The sequence below is a fragment of the Alligator sinensis genome, unplaced genomic scaffold (genome assembly GCF_000455745.1).
Source record: "Alligator sinensis unplaced genomic scaffold, ASM45574v1 scaffold601_1, whole genome shotgun sequence".
NCBI classification, from domain to species: domain Eukaryota; kingdom Metazoa; phylum Chordata; order Crocodylia; family Alligatoridae; genus Alligator; species Alligator sinensis.
The window spans coordinates 221,913-247,963 of record NW_005841905.1 but is presented as its reverse complement, the minus strand read 5'-3'; the positions used below and the strand labels follow the sequence as shown (position 1 = coordinate 247,963).

Genomic DNA, 26,051 nt, shown 5'->3' with positions numbered 1-26,051 from the left:
TGAATAATTTACATGTAAAGTACCTAATGAGTTGGCTAAGAGGGGTCCAGTAATGGTCACATCAAAAGGTGAGTTATCAGAGTGATATCAGTCTTAGGACCCATTCTGCTTAATATGTTCTTTATTGACACTGGTTCAGGAACTAGACATCTGCTCATAAAATCTGTGAGTGATGCAAAGCTAGGGATACTGCCAATAAGGAGTGTATTATTCTGGATTATTATAGAAACAGATAACACAGTGGAATAGAAAAATACATATGATATATTGTTTACTCACATGAACTACAGAATATGCAATTAGGGATTAATAAAACCTTCTGTTATAAAATGGACATCATAGATCATAAATATCAGATAAAGACAGAGATCTGGGCACATTAGTCAATCGTAGGCTGACCATAGGCTGCCAGTATGAAATACCCATGAACAAGGCTAATGCAATTCTAGGCAGGACATAGTCAGCAGAGACGAGAAAATATTAGTGCCATAGTACAAGGCACTGGTAAGACCTTTTTAAGCATACTATGCATGGTTCTGGTGAAATTTGTTAAAAAAGAGATTGATTTAAAACAGGAACAGGTATGAAGAAGGACCATTAGGATGATTAAATGAATGAAAAACCTATTTTAAGAGGTGAGATTAAGAGAGTCCAGCTCCTTTAGAATAGCAAAACAAAGATTGAGAGTGTACATAATATATTTTTATGAGTACATTTGTGAGGTTAATATCAGCTAAGAAGAAGAGCTTATTTAGGTTAAAGAGCACTATAGGCACAAGAGGAAATAGCCATACTGGGTTTGAACCAATTTAGACTGGACATTAGAAGAACGTTTCTAATTATGACAGGAGTGAAATTCTGGAACGTAGAGGGGTGAAAAACCTTCATTGCTCCAAAGTGGAGACAGTAAAGTTTGTGGAAGGGGTAACATGACAAAACAGAGATGTTCCTAGATCAACTACCAGCAAATGCAGATCTGAGTATTTGCTATCCTCATGTTAGGTCTGAAAGGCAATAGTCTCCTCTGCTTATTACCAATGGCTCTTAGAAATTAAGTAAGTTGTTTTTGGCTTTGTTTCATGAGGTGATTCACAGCTGTGATGTGCAAAGGGCTAGAGTGAGTTATTTTTAGCACTCTTTGGGTCAATGGTGTTTGCATACATGGGGGATTGGGGTTGCAAAAATGATCTTTCCACCTTTAGGATTTGACTCTCAGTCTGGACAGAGCATAGGTCCACGTTAATTCTATTTTTCTCCTGTTAGATTTTAGCTTAGCACATGAATGATAACTGTCTTTAAGATCCTGAATAGTCCCAGAGATCTCAATAAGACTGTACTGAAAGCATCTTGCTTACAGAGTTCTTAAAGCCTGGTTGCCCTTAGACTGAGAAACCAAGCTTACTTACATACTCACACAGGGAATGGCACAAGAAAACGGCATGGAAGGAATCCACACGTTAAATCCATGTGCAGGGAATTATAGCACCCCCTTCAGTCCCCTACACAAGAGTTTGCAGCCAATGTACCTGCTTATTTGTGGACCCAATCTTTCCTATGTTTTAACCCACTAGCTACTCAGCTGTTCTGGACTGTATGAATTTCAATCCTGCAGTGCCATAAGCACAGAAACTACTTTGGTTTTACTATGCTGTGGCGGCCTTCTCTACTTTCTGTTCTGGGGGCTGGAAATGGGCAGACACTGCCCAGTTGATGACTGGCTTGACAAACAAGGTTTCAACCTTAAAGTGGACAGCCTGAAAACAAGCGCATACTGTTTGCCATGAAGAATAAGGAAGAGTTTCTGTTGGATGCATCAGTCACACAGGAAAGTATACTAGGAGAATAATACTGGAGAACAAGAATGGGCTGTAACACTCACAAGGATGCCAGGCTATTTGGCTCTTACTGAGGCAAGAGTGGGACAGATCTTTTTTCAGCCATTTTAGCAAATCAAACATGAAAATAAAAGAAATAGAGCTGTCAATTAATCGCCATTCATGTGTGTTATTAACGTGTTAATTGGTTCTTGCATTAATTTTTTTAATGCATTATTTGTGTACGTGGTTTTGAAGCCCATGCACGGGGTCTGTTCTGCCTCCGTCACCGCTGCCTCCGCACTGCCCAGTGGGGAAGCAGTGGCAGTGCAGAGGAGCTGCAGGGCAGCTTCGGTGAAGGCTCCAGGCTGCTGCAGCAGGAAGGTGGGAGAGAAAGGCACACAGACACAGACATAGACACAGAGATAGACAGGCACACACACGGACATACACACACAAGCATCCGCGGCCAGGAACGCAGCCCAGTGGCATGTAGAGCAGTGCCCAGGATGTAAGTCTTTTGGGGGGAAAGGGGTGGGGAAAGAGGGAAGAGGCAGGGGTGGCAGATCGAGGCCCTCATGGTGAAGGAAGGAGTGGGGTGGGGGCAGGAGTGAATGGGGCCCCGGGGCCAGGGTGAGTCATGAGACAGAGCTGCGGGAGGCTCATCCAGGGGCATGGGGGAAAGTGGCTCCCCACTGCTGCATGCATCCCTGAGGAAGGTATGGGGGTGCATGTGCCCCCAGAATTTGTATGTGGGGTGGAGGTGGGTTGCCCGCTGTGGGCTGGGGCTCTACACCCTGCTGCCTTTGCCGCAGGAGCTGCACAACACCATGTTGTGCCTCTTGCAGCTGGGTGGGCAGGGGACACGCTGTGCGGCCAGTGAGTGGTTTCCAGGGCCAACGAAGCAGGGCACAGAGCTCCAGCACGCAGCAGGCAGCCCACCTCTACCCTGCGAACAAATCCAGGGGAAGAGGGGTACGTGCCTCTCCCGGGGGTGCATGCAGCGGTAGGGAGCCATGCCTCCCTGTGCCCCTGGATGAGCCACCCATGGCTCTGTCCCACAACCTAGCCTGGACCCAAGGCCCCATTCACCCCATCCCCTGGCCCCTCCCCACTCCCTCCCTAACCAGGAGGGCCTTAATCTACCCCGCCCTCCCTCTTCCCTCTCCCCTCCCCCTTTTCCCCTCCACAGACTTAGGTGGCGGGCACTGCTCTACATGCCACTGGGTTGCATTCCAATAGGGTTAGAATATTTCCAGTTTCAAAAAAGAAGACACCTGTGTGGCAGGAGGTAATCAGATACTGGTGGGTAGCAGTGATATGCCCATGCTATACCCCTGCCCTTCACTCTCAAACCACAGCCCCCTAGCCATGCTGCTGCGCCTCACTCCTGACCCACAGTACCCCGCAACTTGCCAGGGCATGCAGGGATCCCCCTCTCCTCAGGCTCCAAACCCCACACACTCACAACCTCCCACACCATCACAAATTCCACGCCCACACACACACGCCCTACCCCCACCCCCAACCATATGAAGTACTTACATAATTTTGCATTATTTGGAGTTTTTCAGTGCATAATTTTGAGTTTTTAGCTGTGTGATTAACATCGTGATTAATTATGACTAATTTCAAAAAAATCATGAGTCAGGTCAATTGCAATCAAATGTTTTAATCGTTTGGTAGCCCTAGAAAGAAAGCTTGTTTCTTTACGGTTTCAGATGTCAGAATAGCCTTGCTGGCATCAAAGCAGAACTTAAAATGGTTTAGCCCTGATTCTCTCACTCCCATGGCATTTATCAGGACCCTAGTACCTAGGGAATAACTCCTAGTTTACACTGGTGTAAATAAAAGGAGAATCAGGACAAGAAAACTGCCCTAATCTAGTGGCATCTGCATGAAAGACATCAAGATGTGCCTAGTTTCAAACAGGGATTAACAGAATGTATTTATAAAGGAAAGACTTTTAGAGATTGCTCTTTATGAACTAGAGCCCTTTGACGCCGATGGTAATGGACAGGGCAGAGACAGGCCCAGGGAGATAAACTATAACCTCAGTCATGCAGACACCCATTCAAAATCAACTGAAGTCAATAGGAAGACTCTTATTGGACAGCACTCATAGGTAGACCCTCTCCCAGTTCATGTTTTAAAACACATTTGAAGAGCAATGTGGGGAAGTCCTGCTGTATCTCTGTGTCTACAAAGCTGGTCTGTGGGTCTGTCAACGCAACACCTTAATTCACACCTTTTTTTAAATGAAAAAAAACCCTGAGCACTTAAAAAGTTCTTAACATTTAGGCAGAGTGAACCATAAATAATTCATTTACTCATCATGCGTCTGCAGCATGTGAAACGCATCGGTGGTTTTATCAATATAGTTCAATGAATTTACATTGTACAGAATAGGCTTGGGGACACAGGGCTCTTCAAGTTCTCTTGATCCAAGCATTATTACTAAAGGTAAACTGAAATAAATTACCTTGGTTATTACAAGATAACATTTTTCAGCATGGTAAATAAAACGTATTAGTTCTGGATCATTACATTCAATATTCAACTTAAAAAGAGCCTAGAGATCCTTTTGTAATGTTATTAGTAAAATATTCAATAAAAATCAGTGTGTACCATTCAGTACTCTAAAAAAGACTTTTGCTTGGCTTTGACATTAGTTATTGGGTAAAACTTTCAGAGGACTTAGGCAACTTGGAAGACAAATGCCATTTTCGGAAGTTATTTAGACACTCAGGAGCATTTCGGATTCAACCAAACTTAGGTTTCTAAGTCACTTCTGAAAATGGCAGTTCAATTTTAGCCACTGGGACTCTTCAGGTGAGAAACAGGAGCAATATGGTACTGAGAAAGTGTGTTTTTGTTAGGGTTAAACTACTGGACTAGGACTTTAGATGTTTAGGCTAATTCCTAGCTATTTGATTGGCTTCCAGTGTCTCAGTGCCTCCTTATACAACTGATAACTGGCCTACCAACAACCTCTTGCATTCTTTTACTGTATTTTTCATTTGGACTGTTGGCCCACTGGGGCAAGGACTGGCTTTCGCTGTGACCTTGTACAGTGCCAGAAACATGCTCTCAGTTGCAGCTGATGGGCCTATCCTCAGCAAGGAGGTGTTCTTGCATGACAAAGACTGATGAGCCCACCTTTAGCTGTTCTTGTAGCATTAAGGGGGAACATCTATATGTGCACATTAATGCCACAGAATAAACTCTGGTGCTTATTGTGCTAGAGTGTATTGCTCTCAGGTGCCACATTTACATGTGTGCCTGGGACCGCAGCATGTTGAGCTGGGTCAGAGCAAACCCAGCTGGCAGGAGGCCCTGGGTGGGGGGAGAGGAGGGGTGTCAGCCTTCCATCCTGGGGCTGCTCTGACCTGATTCAACATGCTGTGGAGGGACTGGATGGGGCACAAGGGTGCTCCAGTGTGAGGCTAGGGGGGAGGCAGCCCTCTGCACTGAAGCACCCTCATGCCCCAGCTAGGCTGGTCAGCATCTACACATGTGCTGCTGTGGAGTAAAAAACTCCGCAGCAGGATAGTACTTGTACAAGTACTACACTGCTGTGGAGTTTATTAGTTTAATCCAGCCTAATAGCCCTGCACGTGTAGATGCCAAGACATTAACTGTGGAACTAATTAGTCTACTCCGCAGAAAATCTCTCATGTAGATGCGCCCAGGGAAAGATAGTTTGCATTTGAACGGACCCCTCTGCTCTCAGAATGAGTCCATTTCCCTATTTCAGGTGGTTCTATGAGAACGGAAAATAGCAACCATCCTTTAACAATGGTAGGTATCAGACAATTTGTTTTTATATAGCTAACTAGTTGCTTGGATATACAGGAAAAGCAGTTGAGGTAAGCTACACAAAAGAAAAGACTACAAGCCTGGAGAAAAAAACAAATCAGAAGTCCACACCCCACTGGATTCCCAAGTGAAAGCTTGGTAATTCGCACTACTCTATGGACACTGCTATTCATACATGCTTTTATGCAAGTCATTTAAAGAGCACTGGTAAATACAGGCTTTGTTAAGAGATGCTATCTATTGTTTGTCACTTCCCCCTTTGGGGAAAGAGCAGCCAGGAAACATCATTATCATACTGCCACCTTTCCCCACCACCAACGCGTTGTTGATGTCATGGCAGGCCTTAACCCAATCCTGGAGGCTAGGAAAACAATAGTAGTGATTGGTGACACACTACAGCCAATCAACTGCAGGAACCAAGGAAGGCCGTATGACTATGGGCCGCTGCTATGCTTTCCATTAACAAATAAAGTGAGCTGGTATGGATGGGCATGTTCTTGTCATTAAGAGAAAGCTAAGAAAGAACAAGAGCAAGTCTCCATGATTTACAGGATAATGTGTGAATCACTGTTTAATAGCCAAGTTGATGTGGCTCACAGCACTTCTCAGTGGAAAGTGAGAGGAACTGCTGAGAGAGGAAGGTGGAGTGTACAGAAAAAAGGAGAACAGATCCCTAATTGGTATAAATCATCAGAGCTCCAGGGAAGTCAATAGCACTCTTATGATGCCCTCCAGCTGGGAACCTGGCCCAGCATTTCACCCCCATACATACCTCCCAGTATAGACAAGTCATGCCTGCTCTTGTTGAGAACCAGATCTGGGACCCTGCCCCCAGAAGACAAATAATGACTTACCTCATAGGTTGTTTAGATCCTTTATAACCTATAGAGAGCAGTGTGAAAATCATGGGATGTCACAGGACACTAAGATGCCTGCTCCTTTAAGGGCAGAAACTGCCTAGAGAGAGGGCCCTAGCAGTCAGGCAGGAACCCACAGGTGCAGGTTACTGTGGCAGCAGGCTAATGAGGGAATTAGCCTGCACCTGCAGGAGGGCAGCTGACCGGAAGAGGCAGGGGCCTGGGCGCACACAAACCCCAGGGCTGGGACTAAAGGGTTGGCTCTCTGTCAGCAGCCAAGGGGGAAGGAGCTCTCATAGAAGAAGCTAACTAGAGATGTTTGACTGCCTGTTCTGCTTCTGGTAGGATTAAGGGGGCTCCAGGAGCTCACCAGGGACCCTGGCCTGCAAGGCACTTATTCCTGGGTGGGGAAGTTTGATTCTTTTAAAGGGGCAGAGTACACCCTGAACTGCTTATATTGTTATAGCCCAGGGGCTCATATCTTGGTTGTTGTTTATAGACTGGTGGATCAGGCTGGAGCTATTGGGGAAGGAGGCGGCCTCATTGGGGGCCCACTACGATGCGGGGACTCCAGCGCCAGGGGTGTGGTGACAAAAAGGGGTGAGCAGACCCCAGTGCCAGTGTGGGTGCAGAGACAGGGCTGCGGAGAGCCCAGTGATGACTGGAGGCCAAGCTAAACTAAGGCCTTGGAGGGACAATGTGTAAATATCATCTGTGAGGCTTGGGGCATGGTAAAGGGGTGGTTTTGGAGCCATGCGTCTAGTCCATAAGGCTGAGGATGTCCTGTGAGGCATCCATTTTGCAGCAGGACCCAAAAGGGGTCCAAGAACCCACAGGGTTCAGTGGGGTCCGTCAGGACCATGTCTAACTACACACTCGAGGGCAGCCTCCCTATTTTTTATAATTACCAGCAAGACATGGCAGACAAGAAAGAAGGTGCCCATTGAGCAGGATTGGCACAGTCCAGGAGCCCTAGGAGTATCATGGCCATCCCTGGGGACCCCATCCTCTGACATGGGAAATTATAAAAATGTGCTGATGGAAACAGTGTTTATACCCCATCTAAATCACAAATTAGTATTAAGCAATGACTCAAGCTGAGTATTTCATGACAGATCAATAAGCTGAATGAATTGACAGTACTGAAGATTTGCAAGCATTTTTAGGTGAAACTTGGTGCAACATGAAGGAAATGTAATACCCTCAGAATCCCCAATGAGATTTCCACCACTTTGGGCTTACATTTAATTTCAGAAAACTTTTCTCTCCTTTACAACTGAAAATCATAAGTACAGGTTTGAAGCCAACACTTTCAAGTTTCTAATAGTTTCAGAATTCAGGAACCAGTTTTGGCTCATCTCTTGTTATTAGGAAAGCCACCTAAAATGCTATTAAAATAAAAAAACCCACACAAACTACCCCTAACCATCAAACCACCTTAAGAGAGCTCTGCAAAGCCTGGGAGGAACCTGTAATCTCATCACATGAAATGCAATTATCTCAAACTTTGAGGCTGATTCTCATCCCTGTTAACTGTTCTAAAATGAGGAATTGTATTCCTCTGGCTTAATAAACTCTTCCCATTTAATGATCGCTTAGGTTATTTGCATACTTCTAACCATACACCATACTTAAGCAAACTGCTAGGCTATCAAACTCCATCTTTTGCATAAACAAAAAGTAAAGACAGAGATGCAGAGAGAGAGAGAAATACCTTTAAGGGAAATTTTGTACATGTGAAAGAAGTTGAGAGAATTGATTTTTTTTTTGCAATCTAGCATTTGGATCTCTCTAAATTAGATTGGCTTATGCTATGTTGTTAACAGTAAAAGAATGGGATGTGGACAAGGATATATTACATTGTCACATTTTCAATTATTTCTTTTGGAATCCCCAAACAATGTCCATCCATTCAACCCAGAGCTGTGCAACTACCTACGCGACTGGAAACTGAATACTCTGCGGGCCACATCGGCAGGGGCTGCACACCCATGGGTGGCATGAGGGTGAGTCGGAGGCCCCTGGGCTGCACACCACTTGGATGTCTCCTCCACCCCCCTGCTGCAGTGTGCACTCATGCCCTGCACAACACCATACACCTGCACCCTCCCCTCTGCTGCACGGTGCACCGGCATGGCCCCAGACTCACCCTCAGCTCGCTGGGCTGCACAGCCCTTCCCCTGGTGCAGGAGTAGGCACCAAAAGCCAGAGGAGGGAGGGGGAGCCCAGACACTCTAGTTTCTATTGCAGCTGGAGCCAGGAGAAGAGTGGTGGCTGGGCAGGAGTCCAGGAGCTGTAATATAACCCTATGAGGGCCACATGTTGCCTGTGGGTGCCAGTTCAACAGCCCTGATTCAACCCACTTCTTTTCCCTCCTTCCCGCATGTCCTTCAGCACCATTTAATACTAAGTGGTTCTAGCTTATTATAGGCTTTTTCAGTAAGTTCTTAGGAAAAACAACAACAGGAATTTTGACCTCTGAAAACAGTGGTATAAAAGGACAAAGGATGTCTACAGTTATGATCAGAGCATGGCATTGGGAAGTTGCAATATTATGGCTTTCATAGATGTGCGCTTGGGAGGAGGGGGAGCAGGGGGGAGCTTTAACTAGAGTGACTCCAAGACCCACTCCAATTAAAATGCCCAGAGTGTCACGTGTATCAGTGTCCCCATGCTGAAAAATGGCAATGGAGGCACTTTAGTTAAAGCACCATTTAGTAAAAGGAGCTTTAGTTTTTTTTCATTTTTTGTCATTTTTCAGCAAGGGGATGCGGGTACACATGATGCTAAGAGTCAGCTGGAGCACAGTAGTTACCATGCTCCTGCAGACGCGATTAATCGAGTCTGCTCTGACACACTGTAATTACAGTGCCTTGGAGCAGCCTCAATGTATGTGTATAGGCACCCTTAAGTTTTATGTCAAGCTCTTTTATTGATTTATCAGTCACCTTAAATGGGACTTGGTCAGTTAGAAGCCATAGAGAGAATATAATATTGAGAGATTTACTTAATGTTTGTGAAATGTTTTCAAGCCTGTGGGTGAATGATGTGGTAGCATTTTATACTAGGAGCCTGATCCCTGATACAGGTATAAATGTAAAGGAATGCTACCAGCTACATGAAATTTCTCTAGACTTACTCCAGGTTAATTGAGATAAAAAGCTGGTGCAGTATAACTATGAGTAGTAGTACTACGAAGTGTAAGTATGAGAAATACTTGTAGAAGCTTCACCAATGATAGTTTACTGTTGATTTTATGTTGCTTTCTTTACTTTGGCTTTTAAATAACTTTAGGTCATTTAGGTCTGATTCAAGGCCCAATGGAGTCTAGACCCCTCAGACTGGGAATTATAAGACTGGCCAAAATTAGAAGCTGATTAAAATATAAACACGGCACTAGCATATGATCACAACTTGGGGTAGCTTGTACTTGCACAGGAAGGAATATTACTGTGTAGGAAACAACCTCTACCTTTTAACTGGGAAAGAAATGGAAACAATTTAGTGGGACAAGTGACTGTTAAACATAAGACATTATAAGCAAAAGTGAAAGAAATTCACATAGGGCAAAAACTATGCCCTACAAACAGAAGCCCCCTGGTAAGTGGCAGTGACTTCAATTCCTCCTTTGCCAGGTAGCCATCATCCTGCAAAACAGGGATGGTGCTAGTTAGAAATGGCCTTGCTTAAGTTGACCAGGGGACGTGCTTATCCAGTATGTGCTCTTAACAGTAGTTTTCCAGGTCCCTTAAGGTTTGAGAAAAGCCCCCATTATAGAAATAACTACACTTATCCTTCCCTCCTGGCAAGGCTGACAGCAGAAAAGTCCTGATTAAATTTGACAGATGGCCTCTCATTCACTTTAATGGGAGTTGGAGTGGGCCCTTGCATGGGCTGGATAGTCTCATGTCACTTCAGCTAGAGCTTATTTAGCTTGCAGGAGTTTCTAGCGGGAGTCAGAATCTGCATCTGTAGAACAATTTCCATTCCTTCAAATATCGTATTTATTAATTCTGGCATTATTAATACCATCTCCCCCCCAACTAGAAAACACAGAGCAAGACAGGATGAGAAGAACACATGGCTCATACACAAGAAGCAGACCAGCTGTTGCTGGACCACTGAGCTGCTGGTTGCGTAGCAACACTTCACCTCTCTGCCTGCAAAAACGGTTTGGGAAGGGACTAAGTTACGAAAATATAAATGAGAAGATCTGTTTGTGGTAAAATAAAGCAATTGCGCTCTAACCATTTGTTTCGACTCCCTGCTGAATCTCATCACCTGCCCAAGACTGCAAGCTCTTTATTTTCACTACATACCTGTATGTAGCACTTGCCACAACCCTGCCATCAGGGCCCCGAGACAACAGGGACACATAAAAACAACACGATGATGCCATGAATAATGGAGCCATACCATTTATATTTACCATGAAACTGGAATAGGGACTTTGATACTAGAGCAAAAGCAAGACAAGGAGAAAGACACATCATGCACATGTGAGAGCAGAGTTAGAGTCATGTGTATATCCAACTCACCACTTATCCATTTAGCCTCTGGGTCATGAATTTTGAAATCAGCACTGAACAGATCTTCCACGGTTATCTTTTTCTTTTGAGACAGGCTGTTATCTTCCACTGTAAAACATTTAGAAGCAAAGGCCTGTTATTCCTAATTTGAAATTTTTCTGAAAATAGAGCAGATCACTCCCCATTCTGAAATGATCTGCAGTTGAATACGTATGGCAGAACTTGGTAGCATGAATTTTCAGTGATGTTAAGACATCTTTATATGACCAGAGTGGTATAAAGGGACCTTAGCATAAATTAGAAGCAGGCCTCCACAGCCAGGAACCAATATCAAGTTCCCATGGCTACTGAAGGATCACAAATCAAAGTCTGTGGGGCTCCCCCACCCCAGGCGGAGAAAAGCATACACCATTATTAGTAGTCCTACTAATAGACATCGCTAGACATTAGACACTATTGATGAAATCATTTCCTAAATTAAGCATTCATATAGTTTTAGAGGGGGATTGTCATTAAACATCACGTAGGGCTTGACTAATAAAGGCATTTAGCAATATACATCACAACTTTGTGGGATTTAGAAAAGATCCTTAATAGGTATTACCCACTAAAGCTGTTTAGGTGCTTTGTCAATCCCACAATATGCCTGTACCTCTTCAGGTACCTTTATGAATCTGGTGCATGATCATTTTAAACAAAAAAGTCTAGGCAATTTTTGTTGCAGAGACATCTACAGCAGCTGAACAGTTCCTCAACCTTCAAACCTAGACTGCATGCACGTTATTCTAAAGACCTGGAAGATTTCCCAGTACAGAAGAGGACATCCTCAGCTTATTTCTCCCATAATGAGTCTCCTGATGATTCTACTTCTCTGGCCCCCAGACATGCTTCCAGTACAAGTTCTGCTGTTTCATATGCTGTCACCACAAGCACTCTGGCAGTAGGGCAAGACTTCAATTATAAACTCTTCACGTACCGAGAGGAGGAGAAGCAATTTCAAGATGTAAAATGTTGAACTGTTGGGGCGTGTCCAGATGTGCATGGATGTTTGGTTCCCCAGGGACAACTAGCAGTGGTGCACCTTGCACCACAGCTACTTGTCTCTGGGGAACGCCTGGGCTGTGCGCACTTCGGCGTGTGGCACGTTGCCCTGGGTGGGGTAGGGGAGGCTGGGCCCAGCAGCCTTACCTGGGGTCCTGGTAATCGCAGCCATGGCGATTATGTTTGCAGAGCCTGGCCGGCAGCCGCACCACAGCTCTGGGTGTCCTGGCTCCACTTTTCAGAAGGACATGTTGCCTGATTGTGCATTGCACCGTGTTGTTTTTTTTCCCCCATGGGTTTTTTTCACCCCAAACAGGTGTAAAAAAAAACCCATGGGAAAAAAAACCTAGTGCAGTGCATGCTCAGGCAGCGTGCCCTTGCAGCGTGGAGCACACTGGACTGTGCAGTGTGTGCACACATTTGCAGCGTGTCATACTGCACAACTGCGCTTGTCTGGATGTGCCCTTGTGGTACAAGAGACCACAAAATACCTGAAACTGCTGTGCCATTTGGGGTTGCTTAAAAGGAATCCTGTGAGGCTGGAACTCATCCAGGAACATAAGGAGGCAGAATAACAGAAACACGGGCAGGTGAGGCGCCAGCTAACTACCTGAACATGGCTGGATGGGGTTGGGCCAAATACTGTCTTGTCAGCATTATCATTATCACGGCACGGGGCTGGGAGGGGAAAAAGAGGCAAAAGTAGAAGCAAAGGCGAGCAGTACAGGAAAGCAGCTGTGGAATCCCACTCCCACCCTTTCTAATTCAGCTTGTACTGAAGGCATTTTTGCAGGGCTATGTAAACAGTGAGCCTAGCCTTGTGCATGATATAGTAGGGGAATTTTGTCCTGATGAACAGAATGACTGTATTTACTGAAGAGCTAAAACCTCTCACTGGCATTAAACGGCTGCCTTCTCAATGATCTTGACCAAGTACTAAAGTATTTTAATTTTTTTTTCCTTTTACACTGAATATTGAAAATCTTGACCATTTTTGGAATATGCTAAGAGATACTAAGAGATGCTTGCCGGATGGATAACAAAACAGTCTTTAGTGTCCTTTGGCCAACATCAAGACTCCTAAACATCTTTAACCATCTTTAAAAAAGGACTTCCAATTCCAGTATTTAATACAACACAGCATGCAAAAATAGGTAGAGCTGTTGTCTCCTCTGCACATGTCTGGTGAGTCCTGTTAAAAAACAGCACACTTACGCTGCAATAAAAATCTGGTGGCAAACCCAAGAAAGTGCAGAGAATGTTATGTTTTAAAACCTTAAAAAATACTTCAACTATCCAGGGTATAAGCAATGCTGACTTTAATTAATCAACTCTCAGAAGTCAGGCTGGTTGGAAAGGAGGGCACCGCAATTGTAGGAGCTCTTTGAGTGCTTGGCAGTAGAGCTTATAGTTAATTCTCAGAAGCTTAATGCATGATTAGCACGGTCTCTTCCCTACTAACACACCACTCGTGTGTATACTCACTACCATGCTCCATTATGATCCTCAGAAAACCTTCCATGAGAACATTGCACTGGTGCTTTGGCCTCCATACGGAGGAAACATATGCAGTATCCAAGGGTCCCAAATTATGTATGTAACTGTTTTGGAACTGCTAATTTACTTCCCCTGATAAGAATTCAATTTCTTACAAAAAAACAAAACAAATCAAAACAAAAATCCCCCAAAAACAAAACTGAAAGCTGATTTTTGGGGGGCCAAAAACTCTATATTTTAAAATTCATTGGGGTTTTTTGGTTTTCAGGCATGGAAAGCAAATTCTTTCCATGAAAATTTTGTTTCCAAGACCCAAGTTTCCTTTGAAAAAGTTGTGTTGACAGAAATGTTTTCACTTTCCCTTAGTAAAAAGATTAGTTTGTTAAAAGGAAGAAAAAATACTGCTGTGTTTTGAAGCTCCAGGCCTGTTTCTGTATGGCTCATCACTGTAGCATCTGAGTGCCTGAGGTGTGTTGGCATCTTATATCCCTAAGTATTTTACTATTGTTCAGTGCTAACTTGCTACGCAGGCTGAACACGTCCCCATTTAGATACAGCGGAAACAGACTCTTTCCAGCCAATTAATGGAGGAGAAAATGGCTTTTTACTTCACTAATCTGATGCACTGAGCTACCCACAGCCACTTAGTAATAACTAGGAGGCATGTTTGCTTCACTAACGGGTGCTAAAATTTCCAGTACTGCTTTTTACCAGGTTATGACACATTTTTCAGTTTTCCTGTTTTAAAGTATAGCTGAATGTTTAATTGTTCTACTCAATTTCCCCTCAGTTGCCCCAGGAACGAAAATACCCCAGTACAAGCTTTGCCAAATCCCTCGATGTAATAACATTATACATCTTTTCTGTTGTTTTCTTTATTAATTCAATTGAGCACCATGGGGTACAAGAATTCAAGGAAACCGATCTTTTCAGTTATAGGCCAAGCAGCAAGACGTTAAAACTTGGTGCCTGATGGCAGCAAACAGGGCAATTGCATATGTAGGGTAGGAACAGCAGGCAACCCAGGGCCCAACTGTTCAGATGTACCCACAGCCAATATGGAAACTATTTACCAGGAAAATCCACAGTGCAATGACGTTTAGATGTACATCGGGGCCCTGGTCTTCCAGCACATGGGGGAATGGGGTCCATGATACTAGTGTTGAAACCCAGGGATGGTGGTGGGATAAGGGCATGATGAGTCTTCCTTCCACAAAAGCCAGAGACAATTGCAAGCGCTGGAACTACTCCTCCTCTGGGACCACGGGTAATTGTACTACCTCTGAGGAAAGGGCAGAGCTACTCATGCCAGCAACCCTACAGATGGGCATGTTCACTTCTTGAGGTGCACCTCCAATCCAGCGCCAACTAGGCTGTGCTCCTGGGCACAACGCAGTCCATCATGTACTGGGGATAACATTCATCTCAGTTATGGAACTAGGCAATATTTTCAAAAATTTTTGCCAAAAGAGGAGAGAGATCAAAGGAGCCATTTGGCAAATCAGTTTCAATGTTGATAACCTGTCATCTCCTCCCCAAATCTCTAAATGCTTTGTTTCCGCAATTTCTCAATGAAATGCTTTGATTTTAAATGACCTTTTGGGTTTGAAATTTTCTCTAACTTCCAAAAAAAATCTTAACAAAGCAAAGGCCTAAATGTAAAATGAAGCCATTCACTTTGGGGCAAAGAAAACCTTGTTTGACCTCAACCTAGTGTTAATTTTTCAAAATTCTCAGCAAAAAAACAAAATCATTTATTTGCACAGCTCTGCTCAGCTAGTAACAGTCTGTGAACATTCATGTGACAGAGTTACTAAGTAGCCCATTCGTGCTTGGGAAGCTGGAATAAGAGGACTTGAACCAGCAATAAACCTTTATGGAAGGCACAATCCACACCTTTCCATAGATGCCTAAAAAGGGGTAAATTGAATTTTAGGTGCTTAAGTCACTAAAAGCAATCCAGATGGACCCTTCTCTAGCAGCCTGCTTTAGGAGCCTAAAATCATAAGGCACTTTTTAGCCTTAGAAGACCTCTAGATTTAGGCTTCTGAGTGTGGCCAGAAGTAATCCAGATCAAGTATCTCAAGTGGATGTTAGTCCTCAGATCCTTAGCACTCTGGTTTCTGAGTTGACAGAGGCACATAGTGTGCAGCCCTGAGTCAGGCACCTAAGTCCCAAAGATGCAGGAGGGCAGGCACACCCCAACCCACAGCATTTCTTTATTGGCCAGCTCTAGGTGCCTCCTTGCTGAGCCCCTTGGGCATGCTAGATGCCCCTCTGAAGGCACCCAACTGGCCCCATTCCCTGCAGAAGGTGTTAGTCCTGGGGGGAAGCATCTATTTTTAGGTGAACTGAAGCCTAAATGGAAATGCTCCTGAGGAAGCTCTGGATCTAGCTCTTTGCACTAGTTACAGAGGCCCGTGTTCCTGCAACAACAGGGGCCTGAAAGAGAAGAGCAAAAAATCAGCTCCATTTCATTTCTGTGTGAACACTGGAGGGTATTCGCCCCACTATTTTGGAACAGCATGAGTCATAGGAGGAGCACCAGACTGTGTATGACTCACTAGTGGTGTTCAGCAAGCTGAGGCATTACAGTCACTACCTTTCACACCAGCTCTGTAAGAGATGCTCCTGGAGACTGATGCTAAAAATTTAATATAGAATTGGATGCACTTACTTTTACAGTTAAAAGGTCATGCTTGAAAGGAAGGATCTCAATGTGCCTCTCCAAAAAAGCTTCACAGATTAGGAAACAGCATGCTATATTTTAATGGGCTTCCTTTCCAAACAGAGGGGGCCAATCCTGCAGGCCTTATGCAAGCAGAACACTTATTGTGGTCATGAGGCAGTGAGCTTGAGAGAGTACTGCAAGAGTTGTGCAAACTGATGGAAAATTTCTCCCTCTCTGCCCTAGTTTGTGTTTCTTTGTACTACAATTTCTAGGGTGTTGGCACTATGCATTTCACCTACTGTGATAAGTGGGGGAGGCATATACATGGTGGAAAAGGCTCAATCCTGCAGCAGGGAAGTCAAGCCCAGTTTGGCCACTGATGTCAACAGAATCAGGCCCTCAAGGGAGGTGGAATGACTCAAAGTCCTTTGGGTTTGATGGGCAATCCCATGAATGCAGCTACCCACTAGTGCAAGCATCTCCAGGATGAGCAACTACCAACATATACATTCTTTCCTCTGTTGCAAATGCTCCCTTTGCATATCTAAAGACCCATCAGTCCCATAAAAAGGGTCCAATTTCAGTAGGATTTTGTAAAATAAGGACAACAAAAAAAAGTAGCTAACCATAAAGCACGGCTGTCAGTCATTAGAATTTCTACTGCGTCTAACAAAAACTGCATTCATAATTTATAGACATCATCTTAAAACAGGGTGAGTGACCTGCTTCTGAAAAATCTGAAACAGCATGAATCTCAGCCTTATCAGAAACTCAACCAGAGTTAAAACCTTTTTTCTAAAGGTTTGGATCGATTTGGAAAAGAAACTTGAGGAGATGTATAAAATCCTCTTCCTCAATTACTTGGCTCAGTCCACCAGGATGTGGTCACCAAGGGAATGCTCCCTTTTCTCTGCAATGACTCTCCTACCTCTTGCTCTCAGGAATGTCCCCTGCCTTTCACTGGGGAAGATGGAGGTCTTGGTTGCCATTATGGCTTTGCTGAGCTGGACTTTATGTCTGTGTTTCGCACTGCATTCCTAACATGTGATATTTAGTCATTTATATCAAGTTCATCATAGGTGCTGAATGTCAATGCGCTGTAACTTGTGGCATTGCACTGCAGGAGGGGGTGTAAGGGTAAGCACCAAGAGGGTGGCCTGACATCCCATATGGCAGTGAAATAAAGCAGAGCTGTCTAACCTCTAAGCAACCAGCAGCTTTGTCCTGCCTTGGGCCATACCAGCCGTGGCTGCAAGGTGCATGGACTACAGTAGTACAGGCCACAGGTCCCCTGGGCCACACGCTATGTCGGCACCTCAGCCTCTTTCAGTCCCCCGGCTGCGAGCACCCTCACTGCACTGTGCTGCACAGGGGCCCCAGTATGCAGTCTGCACTATGCTCTACTGCTAAGTGGAGCTGGAGAAGGAAGCTGGAGTCTGGAGAGCCAAGCTGCTGCTGCTGTAGCTGGAGTAACGGGGGACCATTTGCTGCATGGGAGCCTTCAGGACACAAATTAAGCTCTGAGGGGGCTGCATGTGGCCCCTGGGCCAACAGGTGGACAACCCTGAACTAAAGCAATAGCTGCCTTCATGTCAGCAAGCCATTTGTTGAGGAGGGAGAATTCAGCAATGAGTAGGGTAGCTGGAGGGAGGGGTTTTTAACATCAGGCCAGGAGAAACCGGTCAATGGGTATTGTATGAGGCAGGTGGATTAGAAGAAGCACACTATTTCCTGGGGAGAGTAGCTGATTTTTAACTAATCTCAACAGGTCTGAAGGGTCTGACACCAGACTTCATTGCCCATTGGTTACGTTATCAAACAAGCCCACCTGTGCTTGCCTCTGTGTTGCCCTCACACAAGGAGCTCCCTATACACAACCTCAGAGTCACTGCGCTGACATCTCCTGTATTCCTCCATAGAACTCTCCTTGCTCCAATGCCTACAAAAGTTTTACGCCAGTGAGGCAGCTGGTCTGTGGAGTCAACTGCTTGTCATGCGGACCAATCTTATTATCTCTTGGTGCCACTCCAGCTCTCGGTCTGAAACCAGCTGTCTCTCTCCTGCTTTACCCTAGACCACAAGCCCTTGGAGCACAATGTGTCCTTTTGTCTTCTGTTATAAGGGTCTTAGTTCCTTGTCCTGCTGGGGCTCCTGGGCCTTGCCATGATACAAACAATGAATAACAATTTTAGATCAAGCTGTATAGGGTCTGAGTGAATAGATGAAGCTTTAGAGCTGTGGTTTTCAACCTTTTCTCATTTGTGGACCCCTAAAAATTTCAAATGGAGGTATGTACCCCACTGAATTGTAAGTGTGGGTATTTACATACTTTTGATTGATCATAGTCATATTTTGCGGACCCCTTAGACATAGTCTGCAGCCCCCAGGGGTCTGCAGATCACCAGTTGAAAATCACTGCTTTAGAGTTATAACCATACCCGTAGCCATTCCTGCCTCTCTGCTACATTACTCATCTCAGTCCTAATTTGTTGTTTGGTTCCCCAAGAACGGACATCTCTTTTTTTTCCAGTATTTCATGGCATTCAAGCATGAACTCTCCCCTGTACCTGAAAACAAAAATGTCACCCTGGTGATTTCCCTGCTCCCACCTTTCTGCGAGATACCAGTCCTCACTAACGTTCCTCAACTGATCTTCAGGACAATGAACATGGTTCCTGGGCTAGCCAAGCTAATGTTAAGGTCTCGCTATAGACTGGCTGGCAGGAGGTACTTGTGAAATAAGCACCCTGTTATCCTATATAAGCCAGGATGCATCTTTGTAACAAGGTCAAGTAGCCTGAGAAAGGGTAAAGACAGCCACTGTGAAGCCACAATGGCAGCCTAAATTCTGCAATGTTCCTACTGGCAGTCTCACTGTGAAGCAGCCTGGATGAAGAATAAAGCTTTCCATAAAAGCACAAGTGGCAGAATTAACTGAGACTTACTGGGAGGAAAGGAAAACACATTATTTCCAACCCAGTCTGAGCCAACTGGACAGTTTGAAATCTAGAAACCAAGGCTGGAAATCTATATGGAGAAACTCTGTTTTGATAGGACTGGTCTGATGTAAAAAAAAAAATCCCTTTTGGAAGTAATGGTTGATAGTCAGGCCCCTGTATTCTGTTTTGACTGAATACATACTTATTTGCTCGATGTATATACACATATACATGTATATTCCACAAGAGCCAATGCCTGTACGTGTGCATCGATACACACCTATGTACAGATGTATGTATATTGACATGAAATATAGACTATGTACACCTCACACCTACCCACCTTACCCTATGTAGAACATAGTATAATAGCTCATCACGCCTGCGTCATAGCAGTCTTTTGAGTTACAGCAAATTGCTCCATTGACAACAAGGTGTTAACCTACTGGCTCTTAAAGCAATACTTTTTCTGTCAAGGTGCCTATCTTGTCCTTTCCAATGCAGTATGCAACTACTTCAGTCATTAAAGGTTTTTATCCTCTCAGCTACCCAAGGAGTGTACGGGGAGGGAGAGAACTGAAGTACAGAGTAGAGTAAATGACTTGCCCGAGGCCAGACGAGAAGGCTGTGGCTGAGCCAGGAACTGATCCCAAGTTTCCTGGATTCTTTTCAGATTCACACACCACAGCCCAGTACAGACATTACACTTTTACCAGTATAAGTGATTGGAAACCAGTCTATACCCACAACAGAACTGAAGTTCAGCACGCATAGACTGGTTTAAAAATGGTGGAATTTGGTTCAGGCGATGAGTATGGGGTGCATGTGGGTGTACATGCATCCCCCTGAGCGTGGCCATGCACCCCCTGCAAAAAGGCACTGCAGACATCCTGCTGCTGACACTGCAGGCAGCATCAGAGGAGGGTCTGTGATCACCGCTTGCCACCTCCACCGCCGCCTGCAGGTGGTCGCCGCCCCTTGGTCAGCGCTCACCACTCCCTCACCCTGCCGCCAACAGCACCGGTGGTGTCTCTGGGAGCTCCCCCGCTTACCACCGCCATGCTCCTGCTGCCACCTCCACGCTCCCACCACCGCCGTGCCCCGCCAGCCGCCAGGGACACACACCATTCATGTTCCAGAGCCCCCCAGCTTCTGGTTTGAGCCACTGCGACATGTGGCTGCATTTCCTGAATCAAAAGTGATTGTCTGTTCATTTGCTTATTGGTTCAATCTTTGCAGCTTAGACTAACCTGCAAAGAATAAATCAATTCAGCCTCAGGCTTTTTGACTGTTTGTACTTAGCTGCCGAGGTATATGTTCAACCATACCTATGCCTGCTCTTAAGGGGAGCTGCACAAACTTACAACTAAAGTGCTTCTTCCATAAAGCCTGCCACTTATGTTCTTCTCAGACATAAAAGGCTTCAACTATCCCTGATCCCAGCTAGCAGAACCCTCCACTTCCACTTTGATGAATTCTGTAAGAGCAGCTGTGTGTTTTCAGTACAAGCAATTAGAGGCTCTGCCCATATACCGCTGAACAGCTCCACTGCAGTCAGCCTCACTATGCCTTTTTACACTTAGCCGAGGACCAAACCCAAAGTTCTGCTACATACTCAAAATGTAGGAGCAGCATAAAATCAACTGAATGTGGGATCAAGGTAAATAGCTGTAAGCAACCACCTCGTCTCTTTTCATATGTAAATTTTATAAAACCATCATTTCCTGATCATTCTGGGTCGTCCGCAACCTCTAGCCTAGTTGTATTGCAGGACTACAGACTCCACAAAAGAGAGGCCAAATTTGCTGAAGAGATTATGATGACACAATACCTGCATAGCACTACACTCACTATAAAGCTCCTACCTTCAAGCTTCCACCCGCGTTCTCATCTTCACTTCCAGGCTTTTTGCTCGTATTCATATTGTTTCACTTCTCTCTCTCTCTTTTCTCTCTTTTGTTCATGCTTTCTATCATGCTGATCCCTACACCTGTACCCACTCACCTGCACTCATCCATGAAGAACACTCCCTTCTACTCTTTCACACCAATATCTCCAGGAAAATCCTCTGTCCTCTATTTTCCTCTAAACTTTCCTCTGTCTTGTCTTACATTTTTTGTTCTTTCTTATTTAGAACATAAGCTCTGTGAGGCAGAGAAAGTGTCTTATTTCTAGTCTGTAAATAGGCATGGAAATTTATGAGGCCATGGAAATATGTAATAATCAATAAACATAATGATAGTCCATTAAAATTCAAGCCTACAGCCTCTGCCCGGTACTTAGGCAGTTATTGCAAGAGAAATAATTTAACAAGGACGATGTGAACAGAAAATAGCTAAAGCTTGCTAAATAAGATGAAATTTAAGAATTACCCAGTGGGAAGTACAAATTATTTACTCTAATAAAAAGTAAATCTAATACTTGTCTGCTATATTCTTGGAAAAAATAAATTTCTGGGTCCTGATGCAAAGCTTGACAAATTCAAACAGAGTCTTTGCATTTATCACAACAGGCGTTGCATCAGAACGAAAGAACAGGAAAGACAATTATGATTCCTTCTTGACATTGCCTTGCCCTTGGAAAATTACACATGAAAAAGAAAAAGGAAGACCGAGAATGAGTTAAAGGTTATAAATACCTGGTGTCAGGAGTATAACAGAGGTGACAATCAGGGAGCAGATAACCAGAATAACAAGTAATGCAATTGCAATTCCTTTCCAGTTTCTTTGTGGAGGATTACTTCCCACCAGCTCCTAAAAATACCAAAGGACAGGGAATTAAACAACAGCATTTGGACAAGGAAAACGACAACATTCACATGGCAAGGTCCTCTCCCAGAACATGGTGATGACAGCAGCCCACTCAGAATACAGTTCATGTCACAGTAATATGTTCTGCATTTTGATTTACTCTCTATGAATCAAACCATATGGCCAATAAATATGATGGGCGCAACATATCTGACATCATGCATTTTAGGCATAACTGCGTGGACTTGGGGCAGGGGCAGACTCAATGTCTCTAAGACTGGTTGGGAAAGGAACTCACTGATGAAAAGTTGTAGCATGCTCCTGTCTGCCCCTCGACCCCTCAACACAGTGTAGCTCTGCAGCCTCATGGTGTTCGTCAAAGATAACGGCAGAGCTATAGCACTGGCCAAGGGTGCCCTTGGGGGCTGTTTAGTGGTGGCAGCCGTGCTAATTCTGCTACCTCTGAATCACATCCCTCGGAGAGTCCAGAAGGTCAGACGGTGGTTTATTCCTCTATATGAGCACAGAGGGATGAGTGGGCAGGAGCCCTGTCAGACATATACGGAGGCAGCTAATACTTAACGCTTGCTGTGGAGGGCTATATTTTTCTGTTTACTCGGCAGAGCAGAAACAGAAAAGCAGCTAGATCATAAGGAAAATGAAGTGCTTGCTCTTCTGCAAGCAATCGAGGGCTGAAGAGCGAGGTATGTCTGAATGAGGCTGCGGAAATCTGGAGAGGGATTCTGGTCACTGGATCTTACACCTGCCTCCAGTGCCCTCCGCGCCTGTACTGCATGCACTGGGTTTCACATCCGCTCACTGTTGGACAATTTTTTTTTTAATCCTCTCCTCAGAGAGGCTCCGAAATAGTACTCAGGCCTGAATCATTCCAAATCTCATGCTAAGAGAGGAGATAGTAGGGAAAAAAGCAACTTTTAGGAGGGTAGAAAGATGTAAAATACAGTAAGCTAGGTTGCCCCCCATGTGGACTAAGATCCTTTTTTTGCCTTCTGAAAATGTATTTCACCCCCTTAGACTGCCTTACAGTCCCTGACACAACGGTAAGTCCAGAGCAGCTTAGGAGAGTCTGACTTATACATTATTGCTTGGACCTGGCCCTAAATGTTGAAGAAACCCCTACACTGCTCTTCACTGAGAAGTCCAACACTGTTATGGTTGTTCCATAAGTTTGTTCCCTGCACCCACTGCCCCTCTGCATTTCCGGATGAGGTTTTTATGAAGTGTTGCATTCACATTTGCAACAGCTTAAATATTTATTGCACCTCCTGCCTTGCCTTAGTATCCTGGCTTGCACTGGTTTTCCCATAGCACTCAACATTAATCTGATTTCACATGTGCACTGAAGCATCCCAAGAAATAGTAAGAAATAGCAATGGACTCTGCTTCTTGGGCAGGTTGAATAATCGCTCAATAAATCTGGGCTCACAGCAAAAGCAGCACTAAAAGCTGCATCCAGAGCCACTCTCACTAATTTGAGATGGTTTTTTGCTTAGTGCAAAGAATTACAAGTCCTGGCGGGTCTAAGGGGAGTGGTTGCTGGAGTTTGTTTCAGGAATCTCGCTTTTTTATGCTAGGAAAATGGCCTCATAAAACTTGAGTGTGCATGGAATTCAAAGGGTTAATTTCACTTATTTTTGGCTGGAGATTGCCACCCTTCAGGGCAGGACTGTGGGGAGCGTGTGCAGCTCTCACCTGCTCTGATGTTTGAGAAATGCTGGCAAAGTACTAAATGCCAGGGTTTCTCCATTTCTTTTTCCATATGAAAACCTGTTTTCCAACAAAAGAAAAGGCTGACGTGTCTGAGGACTTGACCATCAAATGAGGTTATGAGCATAGGTTGGAAACCCAATGTGTAGGACATGAAGTACTAGAAGAGACACCTGTTTATGTCAACTGTTTGTTTTATTTCTTGGTATCACAGGACAACTGTCCACTTTAAAGGATTAGGGACTGGAGACCAGTCAACCTTAATAATGATTGGCTTTGGCTTGAAGGGAAAAATAATTAGAAGGAATAAATAATGTCTGTAATATTATTCATATTGGAAGAAGAAACTGAAAAGTAGGTCAGGAGCTCTGAGAGATGTGAGGTTGACAACAACTACTTGAACAGGAAATCAATGCCTTGCATTTATATAACACCTTCCCCCTAACCATCTTTACAAAACTTTAATTTAACCTTACAAGACCCCTGTGAGGCAGGAAAAAAATATGATCCTTCTTTATCAAGTGATGCATCTCCGGATCAGAAGAGATGCCACAATTTCCCCAAGGTCACACAAGATGTCAGAGACAGAGCGGGCAAAAGAATCCAGGTCAGGGCACTTAATCATAGGTCCCCCTTCCTGACACTTAACAAGGCCCAGCAGGAGCAGGAGGGATAGAAGAAATATGTCGAGAAAGTACTGTGCTGCACTGCCGGGCTCTTAACAAAATGCTTCTTTGCATCTAACTAGGCACTAATAAGGGAGAGAGACCAAAAAACAGTACTAAGTATGAAAGATTGTCTTAGCTACAGCATCTCCTTCTCCTACTTACCAGAGGAAAAACCAATGATTAATTCTGGTGACTTCAGAGCAAAATTATTCCCATCCCAATATACAAGGCGTAGGTCAATGAGTCATTATGTCAGTGTCACTGATGGGTTTTATTCGCTGGAGCTGGGAGTGTGAGCAGGCAACGAAATATTAACTATGAGTAAGTCTGAACCCCTTCATGGCTGATCGTATTGTAAAGGTTTCTATGAGTTTGCAAACTGGGTGCATCTACACATGCCATTAATGCACACTAAGTTTACTGCACATTAAAAAAAGGCACAGTAAACTGCACCCTAGGAAAAGGCCTACACATGTGCCGGTAAGGTTGCTCCCTACTGGAGCAGTTGAAACCAGGGATGTTCCTGCCCCTAAGCTCTGCTTGTCCCTGATGCACAAGCCAGGGGGAGTGTCAGCCTGTTTGGTAGGGGGCACAGGGCTGGTCCCAACCACCATGTGGGGGGAAACAGCTGTCTTGACAGCCAGGACTACTGAATCCCAGCCATGGGGGGGTTGGACCCAATCCCCAAAGGCTGGGAGAAGTGTCCCCACTTAGCAGGAAGGCTTGGTGGGGATGCTGCCAGGTAGTCACATGGGGATCGGGAGGGTCAGGAGAGGCATCTCTGCCTGGGGGAGCATTGCCTGACAGCCATGGGGGGATTAGGAGAGTTGGGAGAGGTGTCTCTGCTGAGAGATGGATGCTGCCTAGTAGCCAAATGGAGATCAGGACTCTCCCCACTTGGCTGGGAGAGGTGGGACCCTCCTAATCCCTACAGTGTTGTCAGGCAGCATCCCTGCTGGGTAGGGATTCCTCTCCTGACCACATGTGGATCGGGACCCTACTGATCCCCGTGAGGCTGTCAGGCAATATCCCCGCTGGGTGGGGACACCTTTCCCAGCTACGTGGGGAGCAGGACTCTCCTGATTGCCACGTGGGCTGCCAGGCAGTGTCTCTGCCAGGTGGGGACGCCTCTCCTGGGCACCTAAAGATCAGGAGGGCCCTGATCCCCACATAGCTATCCCCCCCACAGCCAGGGATGCCTCTTCTCACCATGTGGGGATTGGTCCTAGCCTGACCCCCACCTGCCTGAGATGCAGCAGTCCTGGCTACTGGGACAGTTCTCCTGGCTGTGTGCGGATCAGGACGGTCCCAATCCCCACATGGCAGGGAGACAACTGTCCCTGTAGCTAGCACAGCTCCCTGCCACATCCAGGCGTAGACAGGCAGCACTGGGCACCCTGCTGCCTGGGCTGCCTGGGAGCAAACTGTTCCCAGTCAGCATCTACACATGCGTTAGTGTGCATCAGCTAATGCACAGTAAATCTATGACCTGTAAACACAGGTGCATTAGCTTATTTTACTGCACAGGAGCTCAGTGCATGGTTATACAGTGATGCTTTACTGCGCAGAAGATTAGTCTACCGTACAGTAAAGCGTCTTGTGTAGACACACCCACTGAGTACATCCGGGTGTCAATAGGCAAGAGGCAGTGTCAAAGTAACACTGGTTCAGATTTGTTCCTGTTGCTACTCCATTGCCATTAGCTCCTCTTCATCATTCTTGAGTTACTGAGTCAGTT

At 45.0% G+C, this 26,051-nt stretch overlaps 1 protein-coding gene across 1 annotated transcript in view; it reads right to left on the bottom strand.

The window, feature by feature from the left end:
• DPP6 (dipeptidyl peptidase like 6) overlaps positions 1–26,051 on the bottom strand; it is a 298,726-nt gene that overhangs the window by 259,176 nt on the left and 13,499 nt on the right. The window contains exons 2-3 of the mRNA XM_006018553.3: positions 21,806–21,920; positions 11,029–11,127 (exon numbers count right to left, since the gene is read on the bottom strand). Coding sequence (XP_006018615.1) covers positions 11,029–11,127; positions 21,806–21,920 — 214 coding nt within the window. The remainder of the gene's footprint in view (positions 1–11,028; positions 11,128–21,805; positions 21,921–26,051) is intronic.